General features: G+C 32.9%; 4 protein-coding genes across 4 annotated transcripts; 2 read left to right on the top strand and 2 right to left on the bottom strand.

The window, feature by feature from the left end:
- Positions 1-48: 48 nt before the first annotated feature.
- Positions 49-2,644, top strand: LOC124443934 (signal recognition particle receptor subunit beta-like). Its single transcript, XM_046994484.1, has 9 exons — positions 49-140; positions 240-334; positions 402-473; positions 545-636; positions 750-809; positions 878-954; positions 1,028-1,082; positions 1,317-1,574; positions 2,205-2,644. The coding sequence occupies exons 2-8, from the start codon at positions 254-256 to the stop codon at positions 1,525-1,527; spliced, it is 648 nt and encodes a 215-aa protein (XP_046850440.1). The 5' UTR covers positions 49-140; positions 240-253; the 3' UTR covers positions 1,528-1,574; positions 2,205-2,644.
- Positions 1,434-6,478, bottom strand: LOC124443931. The gene is made up of 12 exons (XM_046994480.1): positions 6,347-6,478; positions 3,682-4,242; positions 3,462-3,587; positions 3,237-3,347; positions 3,059-3,169; positions 2,918-2,989; positions 2,796-2,852; positions 2,494-2,619; positions 2,246-2,311; positions 2,126-2,161; positions 2,011-2,042; positions 1,434-1,942 (listed from the first exon to the last, which is right to left on the bottom strand). The coding sequence occupies exons 1-12, from the start codon at positions 6,417-6,419 to the stop codon at positions 1,814-1,816; spliced, it is 1,500 nt and encodes a 499-aa protein (XP_046850436.1). The 5' UTR covers positions 6,420-6,478; the 3' UTR covers positions 1,434-1,813.
- A 1,992-nt stretch (positions 6,479-8,470) lies between these two features.
- Positions 8,471-9,668, top strand: LOC124444409 (lens fiber membrane intrinsic protein-like). The gene is made up of 3 exons (XM_046995022.1): positions 8,471-8,797; positions 8,947-9,090; positions 9,170-9,668. Exons 1-3 carry the CDS (start codon positions 8,572-8,574, stop codon positions 9,310-9,312), a joined length of 513 nt encoding a protein of 170 aa, XP_046850978.1. The 5' UTR covers positions 8,471-8,571; the 3' UTR covers positions 9,313-9,668.
- LOC124444408 (protein SCO1 homolog, mitochondrial-like) lies at positions 9,141-10,915 on the bottom strand. Its single transcript, XM_046995021.1, has 7 exons — positions 10,852-10,915; positions 10,694-10,770; positions 10,336-10,528; positions 10,049-10,246; positions 9,878-9,973; positions 9,691-9,806; positions 9,141-9,617 (listed from the first exon to the last, which is right to left on the bottom strand). The coding sequence occupies exons 1-7, from the start codon at positions 10,898-10,900 to the stop codon at positions 9,468-9,470; spliced, it is 879 nt and encodes a 292-aa protein (XP_046850977.1). The 5' UTR covers positions 10,901-10,915; the 3' UTR covers positions 9,141-9,467.
- Between the last annotated feature and the right edge of the window lie 1,003 nt (positions 10,916-11,918).

The following is an 11,918-nucleotide window of genomic DNA, read 5'->3' as shown; positions in this document are numbered from 1 at the left end:
TCTCTCCTTCTGACAGATGGGAAATTATCCTTATTCCAATATGGCGATTGATTTACAAAACGTGGCTTTCATTCTGGATGGTGACAATGGAACAATTTTTGCTTTGATATCAGCGGTGACTGTTGTTATTATCTCTTTAGGTATGTAGAGATTTCAATTTTTAATAATAATTTTGTTCATGAAAATGTTTCGTGCAGTTAGAAGAAAGTTTAAGATTCTGAACAGCGAATGTGTTTTAGTTATTGTGTGGGTCATGGGTTTCGGACGAAATAAGCGAAATACCATTATTCTCGTGGGCTTATCTGACGCTGGAAAAACTCTTCTGTTTACCAGGGTAAGAAAACTTCCGAAAATAATGAATATTTCATAAATTTTGTTTTGAATTTGCCATTCAATTGCAGCTTTACTATGGTACCTTTGTTGAAACTCACACTTCAATTAAAGAAAACAAAGGACCTTACTCTTCTAAACAGGTAAATACCATATTTTTCTATTTTCTTAAAGTTCAATTTTATTGTAATGTACGTATAATGAATATTTTTAGATGAAAGATGGAAAGTTACTTGAATTGGTTGATATACCTGGAAATGAAAAACTAAGATCAAAATTTACTGATAAATTTAAAGATTCTGCACGGTATATTGAAACCATCTTGAAGTTGTTAAAAATTTACCATATCGTAGGATAATTTTATTGTGGTTTGATAACTTGGTGTTCCATTGAGTAAATGAAAGTATTGAATATTTTAGAGGTATAATCTTTGTTGTGGACAGTGCCAACATTATTCGAGAACTTCATGCTGTTGCTGAGTAAGTGATTTTTTTTGAAATGAAATGTTTGTACAATGACAGTAACAAGAAATAATTTCTTATCATAGATGCTTATTTGACATACTAAGTAATAAGACATTTAACAAAATCTCTCCAAAAGTCCTTGTTGCCTGCAACAAGCAAGGTATGTACTGTGCTTGTAAAGTGGAAAGCTTTATATTTATATCTAAATTCTAAAAAATCTCTGAATTAATCAGATCTAACTACAGCAAAGTCAATGAATGTCATCAAATCACAGCTGGCTAAAGAAATGTGAGTATATTTACCTTTTTTCTTTGAGAATTTTTTGATAACATTTTTAACTTTGAAATACTTCCAAATTTGTACAGTTGACACAAAAAGAGTTTTTCATAATTATAAATTGAACATATTTTAGTATTTTTTTGTATTGTAATTCTTTCTCTAAATCTTTCATCTAATGTAACTGCATTTTTCATCATTAAAGTGACACCTAATCAAAATTAATATTTCACTTGTTTATCTAAGTAATACCCTGCGTAAAACAAGAGCTGCAGCTGTGAGAGCTCTGGACGAGAAATCTGTCAATTGTGACGAGGTTTTTGTTGGACAGAAAGGAAAAGATTTCAGTTTTGAAGACATACGTTCAATGAAAGTTGATTTTATTGAATGTAGTGCCAAAGGCAATGATGAGAATGACTTAAAAGATCTTCAATTGTGGTTGCACAATATCATATAACTGCAAGTTACAATTTAAAAGTTATGATGTCTATCTCTATTATACAGGTAAATCATTTACTATTTAAATAAAATATCCATCTTCGAGAGCAAAACTTTGTTCCAGTTTTTTGAAAAAAGAAAACAAGGCAATTTAAGGTTTGTGGTAATTGACGCTGGACTTAAATATATTGGAGAACAAAATATTACATCGTCTCTAGTCATCCATACATGGTTGTTTGAAGATTACATTTGAAAACGTAGAGTATTCAACAAGTCATTATTCTACATTCCATTATATAGATTTATTAACAAGGTATAATTTTCTCTGGCTGCCCAAGCAATTTTTTACATACGTTATTTCCTGTTGGTTCATATGTACCATCCTTGAGAATAACAATACATTTGGAAAAACATTCTTGTTCACCATTTTTACACTACAACAAACCAAAAACATGTTTTATTATTGATAAAATTTATACAAGTATTAAATAAATATATTTACCTCATTGCAAGATAGAGTTAACCATCTTGCATCTGAAATAATTGGGTACAATGTTACGAAAATATTAATGATATGTGTCCTGATTTTTTTTGTAAAAATACATTTTAAACATTACCTTTACTGACGGGGGGTGCTGGAAAATCTGGAAAATCTGAAGGGAATAGTTTAAGTTAATATATATTCTATTGTTCAAGGTAAAAATCTACGAAATTTATTCATTTTTTGCAATAAGTACCTCTCACGTTATGGCCATTATGGAAAATTGGAGGATGAGGAAAAGCATTCTCTATTGATGTTGTTCCTGAGAGATTAAAAACACTTTGTACGTCGTCAAAGGTAAATTGTATTTGTACAAAGTACTTTGCTCTCATGATGTATTTTCGAAACAAATTTTTTGTGTGAGTAGTCACTGCGCACTCGCGGCAAACGACTATGTTTTTTTGGTCATGTATGGAGATCTTTGCCTTCCTCGTTTAAACTTACCACAATATCCACAAGAAAATGGACAATAAATCTCCATATAATCTTTATTGTACTCGCAATATCCATCATATTTTGTTGCGTAAAATGTGCAGTTTTCTCTTAAGTCAACACATCCGTCATTCAAGTCTAAAAATAAAATTTTCTTAACTGAGTTTCACGCAATAACATTTTTTTGTTTTTTTTTCGCTAGTTTTTTCAATGTGTGTACGTTTAAGTAATAGTACATTTTATCAGTTTTGAAAACTCCCAAAATAAAATTCGTGATCTTTGTGCGCGGTTCATTATCCTGTGCCATCCCTTACCTTCCCCATCAAAACTGTTAGTTGTTTCTTGTTGAGCCATTGTTGTCTTTGATGTACCTTAAACACAACAAAAAAGCCAAGTTAATATCATCCTCTCCCTATTAAAGAAAAAGATATCCCACTTGTTGGCTCCTTGGTTATCGCAGGTTCTTTTGTTTTCGGATTGGTTGGAGATTCTGGAAGGCGCACTTCATCTAGAAGAAAACACAGTGAACTAGTTTTCCTTCTTTATTCTTAAGTAGACCTTAAAAAATAGTACGTACCACAAAAATTGCAGGATAGAGGACAGTATGTCATCATAAAACCTTTATGATACCCGCAGTATCCATCAAAATTTGAAAAATGTCCACATCTTTTACGTTTATCCTCACAACCTGTGATAAAATATTGGAAAATTTCCTTCATCATTTTGTCATAAAGTTATATTAGATAAAAATTTACCTTTACTTGGTCCTTCAATCACACGATTGCTGGTTGTTTGTACTTCTGTAAAACTTACAGTTGTTGTACCACTTGTAGTTGGTCTTGTTCTTGCTCCTCTTGGAATTCTTTCTGCGAAAATGACGTCTCCAAATAATTAAAAACGCAGTTCTAAATAACCTCACCAACAGTCCTCCATCACCATCAATGTTCTTAAAGCAACACGTTATAGTATTTGTGACTTACCACAAAATTTACAACTTTCTGGACAGTGGACTAACATGAAGTTTCTTGTATATTGACAATACGCTGGATAACTAGCATATAGCGGGCACTCTTTTCTACGATCTCTGCAATTGGGATTTGGCTTCCCTACATTAGAGGATATTTTCAAATTAGCATGGACAGAAAAAAGGAATGTCTATTGTTTATCTTCAATCTCTTGTCTGTCGGTTGAACTTTGTACCTGTTGATATTTCCTGGTCTGTTGGTCCTCCTAATAATTGTTCTTCTGTTGTCGTTATATATTCTTGTGTGGTGGGTTTTCCTTTTTTAGTAGTACTGTGTTGAACATTACTGGTCGTGGTGAATTCTGGGATAGCAGTGGTTGACGTGGACTTTGCGACGTTAGGCTTTGTAGGTGGTGGTGTAGAGGGTATCTTGGTTTTGATTGTAGCAGTTGTTTTTGTTGATTTTGTCGTTATGGTTTGTTTTATTGTCCTAGGTGTCGTAGTTCCTACCTTGTATACTTCCAATTTCCTGTCATTACACAAGTCATTTATACAACAACTTTTTTCACAATCAAAGTGCTGTTTAAACAAACACTGCAATTTACAAATCTTTTGATTAGCGCAATGTCGTCGAAACACCATCTTTCCCGTGAGTATATTACGTGCTCGATACGAGATACAACGATCGAAATTTTGTGGACATGTTTGAATGTTGACGTTCTCGCCAGAGATGGGACATCCGGGATCCCTGCTGGCATAATTGACTTCGCTAACGCAAGTATTGCATTGCAAGTACTCTGAAAAATATTATTATTTCATTAACAATAATGAAAGAGAATAAGCCTAAGATTACCATAGACAAAGGTTATTCATCAAATAACGTTAATGCTGGCGTCAGTCGTTCTTTAATAAAACAGCTAAAATGGGATCTTGGCGTCGTTGTTCTGAACTTTTAATTGACATATGCTCATTTTCTGTTCTTTTTCTTTTGTTGTATGTCAAAGAAATTCAGCTTAAAATGGATGAACTTTAAATTAAATACTTCACAATAGCGTTGTGACAGGCTTTCAAAATTCATCCTGGTCTCATGCTTTCAAGTAGAAGAATGACCCGTCATGTTCTTAGAACGAAATATTAATCTTGAATCACTCTTAAGCTCTATCTTTTCAATAGTAACAAACCTTCTTATTTAATCAAGTAATACTGGATGGATGACTAATTTTAATGAAGCATTCACATCTTATTCGTCCTTCTATACACCCTGTTAAGTCATATACTAACGATAATTTTCCAGTGATCTACTTTCGCTTTGTCTTTCTGTGACGATTGACAGATAAATTAGAATTATTGGTCCCATTTAAGGTAAATAACTCTTTTCCATGTTATGAAATGAGAAAGGACATTTTAAAGCTTTAACTAAGAATCATGTGAATGCATACTTTGATATTAACGATCATCATAACGTTAGGTCATACGTCCTACACAGGAATATACAGGCAGTCAACATTCATACATTTAGAAGAATTTACAAAAAGTATCCTTGGAAGATACTTTAAAAATTCTTTTAAATTTAAATTTTAAGTATTTATTTATTGTGTTTACCTCTTGGTATACATAATGTTTTATCAAGTTTGAAACTCTGTCATTTTAATAACATCTCTTGAAAATGTCCGCCAGTTTGAAAATATGTCTGACATTTGGCGTAGTTTCAACACAAGTTAAGATTTTACCAATTGTTCGGAATATAAGGTTGTGACATGAAAATAATATGACAAAGCGAGCAAGGATAATGTTTAAAGCATAAAAAATGAATCGAAAAAGGGTTAGGATAAGATGACATTATTGATAAATATACCAGAACAAATGAATGAAGTTATGGACACGCCGGAAACAGACTTAATTGTGACTTTGTCACTTCGCGGTTGTTATCAATCGTTATACTGATAGCTCTCTAATGCAACATTCGAAGTAAGATAAGAATATGAAACCATTTACCATGCTTTTAATTTACACCAGATTTAACTTGAATACTAAAACCAGAGTTTGTGAACACCGACAAATATTTTCTTTACTAAACAACAATTAATTTCCGTTGTAAGCAGCGTGTTGTTGGTTTTTCACTTCGTGTAGTTAAGATATGTTTCTTAAAAAATAAGCAAATCAAATCAAAGGTCAAGTGTCTGTTGCTATCTTCATCTTGCCATGCTCTGTAATAGCACGTAGTGAATTTAATCAGAAAAGGAAAAAAGTAGATATGAGTCATTTATGCTTTCACACATGAAATAATAATTCATGACGTTATCTAACGATTCCCGCCAATTCTAAAATATTCCTATGCTCAACACATTAGGATGAGACCAGAACGTGAAATATAATACGATAGGCAAAGTTATGTTACTTGGATACCAAATTGGTCATTATTTACGAATATAGGCGATTATCTTTTAATTTCAAAATTTTTCATTTATGTTTATTTATGTCGACACGCTTTAATGTTTCGTCTTGAAATTTTTGGCTGTTAGAAACAAAGGTGAAATTTATAAGGACAAGAGCAAGTGTCTGCTGTCGATAAATAATCAAGTTAAAGTTTATTTTAACTCATGCAAGCACTGTTATTGAAACGGTTGGGTATAAAATATGCATCTTCAGTTTTTAGCCCCAGGGAAAATGTTCCAACTCTTTGGTTCCATTCATATGAATACTTCAGTCCCTTTTTTTTTTTCACTGTTACCTATTTTTCTGCACATTTGCATTTGTTTTGATTTGGTGGAAGAGAGAGAGTTTTGCATTGTTAGCTAAATATTTTAACTTAGTCATTTAAAAAATGCTGTGAAATAGTATCCAGACACATGGTTTTACGAAAGACAAATGTCTCATAAGATAAAATAAACATTGACTTACCATTATCTTGTGTCTTGCACGTCCCTGTAATAATCGCCACTAACAGAGAAATAGCAACAGTGCTTCTGTACATATTTACAGCAAGCTATGTAACAGATACAGGCTGCTTGTGACTCAGTGGTTTCATTGATATTAATATGAAATGTGTGTTATCGCCTGGAGGCGTGGCTAACACCATAGGCGACATTGTTAGGATGCTGCACGATTGAAAGAGATAAAAGACGGTTTTCAAAAATTATCTTATTGAAACATTATTTTTCTATCTTGCTTTCACAATTTGTTGGTTTTTATTCTGTATGATCAATGATGTTATTTTCTCACATTTACCACCATGAATGGTAAATTTGATACATATCGTGAAATGTTTGTGTTTTCTGTGGGTGCCTGCATCCGTTGTAATGAATGAATTATACATGAATAGACAATACACTTCTATGACAACATTCTTTGACATTCCATCCTTCACAAATTCTTATTGGTTCATCTTTCTTGCATTTTCTATCTTCCGTTTCGTTCTCAGGTTTATTTACTCCTGCTATGCGAATATTTCCGTGCTTGCTCATTGCGAAAACAATCGATTTATAAAAAATGAATAACTATAATATTCTTAAATTTCTTTGAGCTTAACTACGACACGCTCCTTATTGACATTCTTTTCCAAAATTAACAAATCATGGCATAACGTCATCTACATTTTTAATAATAAACTGCGCGATAGTAAAATATATCAATTTTGCATGAGATGCTACGTCCAGGTCCCAATGATGTTTGGTAAGGTCAGTGGAGCTCTGAAATCCGATCTATAAAGTTCCTTCATCTTCAGTGAATGGCTTCAAGGTGGCAGATAAAGGGACAGCTGACATTATGACTAGCGGACGCGTACCAAATTCTATCCGCGACGTAGAAGCTTAGGAGCACTGCAGAATGATTTGCTATAAAATGGTCGTGTCCATAAATGTAGATATAAAGGTAGACACAAAGGTAGACATAAAGGTGGAGATAAAAGTAGACATAAAGGTAGACATAAAGGTAGACATAAAGGTGGACATAAAGGTAGACATAAAGGTAGACAAAGGTAGACATAAAGGTAGACATAAAGGTGGACATAAAGGTAGACATAAAGGTAGACATAAAGGTAGACATAAAGATAGACATAAAGGTGGACATAAAGGTAGACATAAAGGTAGACAAAGGTAGACATAAAGGTAGACATAAAGGTAGACATAAAGGTAGACATAAAGGTAGACATAAAGGTGGACATAAAGCTGGACAAAAAGGTAGACATAAAGGTCGACAAAGGTAGACATAAAGGTAGACATAAAGGTTTACATAAAATTAGATATAAAGGTAAACACAAAGGAAGACTTAAAGGCAAAGATACAAAAAGTTAGACATTAAGTTAGAGATAAAAGTGGGCAAAAAAAGTAGACACAAAGGTAAGAAAAGAACGAAAGAAAGATGACTCCTGTCAAATGACGATTCTTGTAAAGGACATAATTACATAGCTGTTCGTTCATTTTCCAAGTGAACTGGTGAATTGACGATGGTTGCCTTCAATCTTCAGCATCAACATCAGTATTCAATTTTTTCAATGTTGCAAGCATGTTTTTTACAACTTGTAACTAATAATCACAAATATTTTTAAAGCTCTCGTTATTCTCATATACTGAAATACATCATAGCTCTCATATACTCAAAATTTGGGATAGTTGTTGTTGGTCCCGTTGATAAAGAACCACGTGACATGGATTTTTTTTGGTAAGGTTTTACCTTGGTTTTACGAATAAATAAAGAGTGATTTAAAAGGGACAAAGAAATTCAAACCCAGTGAGTTTATTCGTTAGAATATTCATGCTCATAATCATAACAAGCAGATCAACATAAACAATCGCTGGCAGATAATTTTTACGGTAACGTACCTAAACAGCAACAAATAATATAATACGTGATATTTATTTGAGTAGAAAATATTTGGTAAACACTTAACAGTGGTTGATGCCACTGATTATAGTACCATTCAAATTTCAAAACCACCTACATGGCAGCAGTGGGCACCTCCGCCTCAGACGCCCGTATGCAGGCAACTCGGTTTCATTCCTCCAATGAATAACTCGTCGCGGTTTCCACATTCTTTAGTCGAAAACGTATTTGAGGCATAATAAACGACAAAGAATTATTGACTTTTGAAACATTTATTTCACAACTTTTCGTAATAATTTGTAACAATGATCAAGATAATTGTGACTTATGTCACTTCTTTTGTGTCCATTTTAATGCTGATTCTGGCATTTGCGACTTCTCACTGGAATCAACATACAATAAAGAAAGCTGGTTTAAACGCCAATCAAGTTCACTATCATTATGAAGGCTTGTATGAAAGATGTTTTGACGTCTACGAAAATGGCACTTATGTTGAAAGTAAGAGTAATTGTTTGAACCTTAAAGTCGCAGGTATGTTTATAAATCTCTGGATTTTTTCACACAGAATACTTTTCCTTTTGAAAATTGATGGATATATTATCGTTCATTTTTAGGAAATATATTTCATAATTTATTCCTACTTTACTTTTTTAATGCTCTTTTCCTTTATTTTATAACAGCTTGGAATGTGATGGTAATGATCTTACTTTCCATCTCAATGTTTCTCTTTATATTGGCCTTTGTTTTTGCTGCAATTTATTCTTTCTACACAAGACGTACAAAATATCCTATCGTCGTAAACTGTAGTTTAATTGGTATCGCAGGTATGTGTGGTCAATCGTTTATCTTTCATGTAAAATAATCATACAAGTTGTTTTATTTTTAAATCATTAATTTATTCAGCTGTTTCCGCTTTTATTGCAATGATGATATACACATTCAAATTTTGGGATGAAGATATTTACTTCAGTTGGTCGTACGGTGCTGGATGGACAACTGTTGCTATGGCATTGATTGGTATTGTTCTTATTATGGCAGATAGATGATTGTTAAAATTTATAATGACATCATCATCCAGACGATATCTTGGTTGTATAATAGTTTCTCGTTTACATTTACTTAACTAGCTATGTTAGTTTGCCATTAGTAGCAACATAAGATATATTTTGTAATATGATAGCAGAAGTCATAACATCAGTTGTCATCTATTGTTATTTTTACTTTGTAATTTATACTTTAACATGTGACTGATAGTTGTATTTGCTATCTCATTTTCATCCATATTTTGACCGAAGTAGTCAACAAATTCTCCTTGAGGATCAACAAGATATAATATCACAGAATGATCAACCTGTATGAAAACATAAACAAAAATAGTAGTAAAATCTTTTTATAAATATGATTGATCATTTGTTGTTCCTTACAATATAATCATTGTCAGCATCTGCAGGTCCGGCACTGTAGTAAACTCTATATTCTTTACATACAGCCTTTATTTGTTCATCTGTCCCAGTTAGACCCACCAATCTAGGATGGAAATCTTAAAAAAAAATTGTTTGTTTTGGTATGGATATGTGGACTGTTTTCTTGAACAACAAAATTTCCAACTACCTTTAATGTATTCAGCAACAGTGTTAACATCATCTCGGGCAGGATCCACGGTAATAAATATTGGTAAAACTTTATCAGGAACATCTTTTGTACAATCTTGATTAACAAGCTTAGGTTTGCCATATTTCAAAATTAAAATTTATGATAAAGATTCCTGTTCACATTGCTTACCAATCTTATCCAAAGCATTTTGTAGTTTTTCCAAAGTTTCAGGACAAACATCAGGACAGTGGGTAAAACCAAAATACAACATTAACCAATTGCCAAAGAAATCCTTATGAGTCACTGTAATTCCTTCATGGTTTACCAATGTAAATGGCCCACCAATAGCAGCTTTTCCTATCGATCTGTTTCTTTCCACTTCTCGTTCTGACGGATGGAAAATAGAGTAACCATATGGAAGAGGTTTGAGAAAAGAACAAATTCAACATATTATAACAAAATATTATAGTACTAACTTTTTCCCATTTCTTCCTTGGCTTTTTTAACATAATATACAGCAGCTCCACCAATAATTACAGTAACAATGAAGCCAGTCCATCTTATTGGACTGCTCATACTACTTTTGCTGACAAAACCAGCCTTCTTTGATTGTTTGTTAAAGCCATCACACAACCACCTGCACTGTACTTTTGAGGTATTATGAAATAGCTTAAAAGAGGCAATTCAGTTTGTATTAGTCAATTTTAATAACTGACATCCATACAATTTCTAAGTATACGAGAAACGACTGTATAAATTACCGTTAATGTGTTTATTGTTATCGAATTTCTCAAACATTTTACTACGTTTTGTGATGTATAGTACATTACATACATAAAATCCGTGGTTCTTGTTAATTTGCTCGATTTTTATCGCAAAACAACGTATTCTTTGAAAACGTCGAGTCCCAGCTGTTAAATAAAATATAAATAAGATGAAAAGTTTCAAGCAATCAATCGAAAAACTTTAACATAAACAAAGGAGATTTTTACCCATATTAAAAATTTTAGCAAAGTGTACCGCCATATTGAACAAAACCATGACAGGATTAGGGGGGGTTGAGTTAATGCAGGGAAACTGAAAGAACTGTCTGGACAATAATATTAAGTTGGGGTATAGATTAAGTAGTGTCAAAATATATGATTGAAATTTGCTAAGCGCATATACAAGCACCAATTTCCGAGCTTGCTCCGTCACAAATTAATTGAGAATTAATCTTATTATGCGTAGCCAACTGCACCAACTCTTCAAGTTCATGGTCATGGCAACGACTAACTGTATGTACTAGTACAAATTATGGCGTAATTAGCTCGCTCAGTCACAAATTTTAGGATAAATTATCTGCGCACTGCATCTACTAGCACCAATTTTAAAGTAAATAGCATGCTTAGTAACAATTTAATAGAGAAATCATCTGCGCATGCGTTCGAGCTGTGTGCGATATAGTATGCAGTGGCTTAGGGGCCCACACTTCGGTGGCGACCGCACTCTCCCTGCGTACCCCGAGCAAAGCCTATCGCAGGTGATCTCAGGGTCTGATGGGCGGAAGCTTGCTATTGCATCTCCCAAGTATGATAGCGTGGAGGGGCCGAAATCTCCTACCGAAACGTTAACATGCGGAGTTCTAGTGCCTTACATATCAGAAGGTATCGGGAAGCATGGCCCGAAAACGGGGTTTTTTGCTTTCGAATTTTATCTTTTTGTTTACAAAGTCCAAGAATTCACTAAAGGTTCAAACAACTTCTGCCTTTTTTACTTATAATTTAATAAAATTTTAAACATGTTTTAAACAATTTTTATTGGCTTATATCATTCTGATTTAACTCTCTCGTTTACTGTTTCTCCTGTATCACGAGTCCATTTTTTTTTTTATTATTATTTACTATTTATTTTATTTATTTATTTATTATTTTTTATTTTTATTAACTAGTTCTGTAAGATTTTTTACATAAATAGGAGACCCTTGAGATAGGGCTAACCTCTGGGTTTCCTTTTTCTTAATAATGATGTATTTACATGTTGTTCTGAAATAAAGTATTCTTTTGTATTGTATGGGCTT

The sequence above is a fragment of the Xenia sp. Carnegie-2017 genome, unplaced genomic scaffold (genome assembly GCF_021976095.1).
Source record: "Xenia sp. Carnegie-2017 unplaced genomic scaffold, XeniaSp_v1 HiC_scaffold_21, whole genome shotgun sequence".
NCBI classification, from domain to species: domain Eukaryota; kingdom Metazoa; phylum Cnidaria; class Anthozoa; order Malacalcyonacea; family Xeniidae; genus Xenia; species Xenia sp. Carnegie-2017.
The sequence above is the reverse complement of the archived record's forward strand: the minus strand, read 5'-3'. Positions and strand labels throughout refer to the sequence as shown.

Excerpts from the sequence above, each read along its gene's own strand:
- LOC124443934 (XM_046994484.1), top strand. The coding sequence starts at position 254 with ATGGGTTTCGGACGAAATAAGCGAAATACCATTATTCTCGTGGGCTTA. Across the intron at positions 955-1,027 it reads TGTTGCCTGCAACAAGCAAG|ATCTAACTACAGCAAAGTCA; the intron begins GTATGTACTGTG and ends TGAATTAATCAG. Across the intron at positions 1,083-1,316 it reads TCACAGCTGGCTAAAGAAAT|TAATACCCTGCGTAAAACAA; the intron begins GTGAGTATATTT and ends TGTTTATCTAAG.
- LOC124443931 (XM_046994480.1), bottom strand. The coding sequence starts at position 6,419 with ATGTACAGAAGCACTGTTGCTATTTCTCTGTTAGTGGCGATTATTACA. Across the intron at positions 2,990-3,058 it reads TCTATCCTGCAATTTTTGTG|ATGAAGTGCGCCTTCCAGAA; the intron begins GTACGTACTATT and ends GTTTTCTTCTAG. Across the intron at positions 2,043-2,125 it reads AGCACCCCCCGTCAGTAAAG|ATGCAAGATGGTTAACTCTA; the intron begins GTAATGTTTAAA and ends CAATTATTTCAG.
- LOC124444409 (XM_046995022.1), top strand. The coding sequence starts at position 8,572 with ATGATCAAGATAATTGTGACTTATGTCACTTCTTTTGTGTCCATTTTA. Across the intron at positions 8,798-8,946 it reads TTTGAACCTTAAAGTCGCAG|CTTGGAATGTGATGGTAATG; the intron begins GTATGTTTATAA and ends ATTTTATAACAG. Across the intron at positions 9,091-9,169 it reads TAGTTTAATTGGTATCGCAG|CTGTTTCCGCTTTTATTGCA; the intron begins GTATGTGTGGTC and ends TAATTTATTCAG.
- LOC124444408 (XM_046995021.1), bottom strand. The coding sequence starts at position 10,900 with ATGGTTTTGTTCAATATGGCGGTACACTTTGCTAAAATTTTTAATATG. Across the intron at positions 10,247-10,335 it reads CAAGGAAGAAATGGGAAAAA|AACGAGAAGTGGAAAGAAAC; the intron begins GTTAGTACTATA and ends TCCATCCGTCAG. Across the intron at positions 9,618-9,690 it reads ATGCTGACAATGATTATATT|GTTGATCATTCTGTGATATT; the intron begins GTAAGGAACAAC and ends GTTTTCATACAG.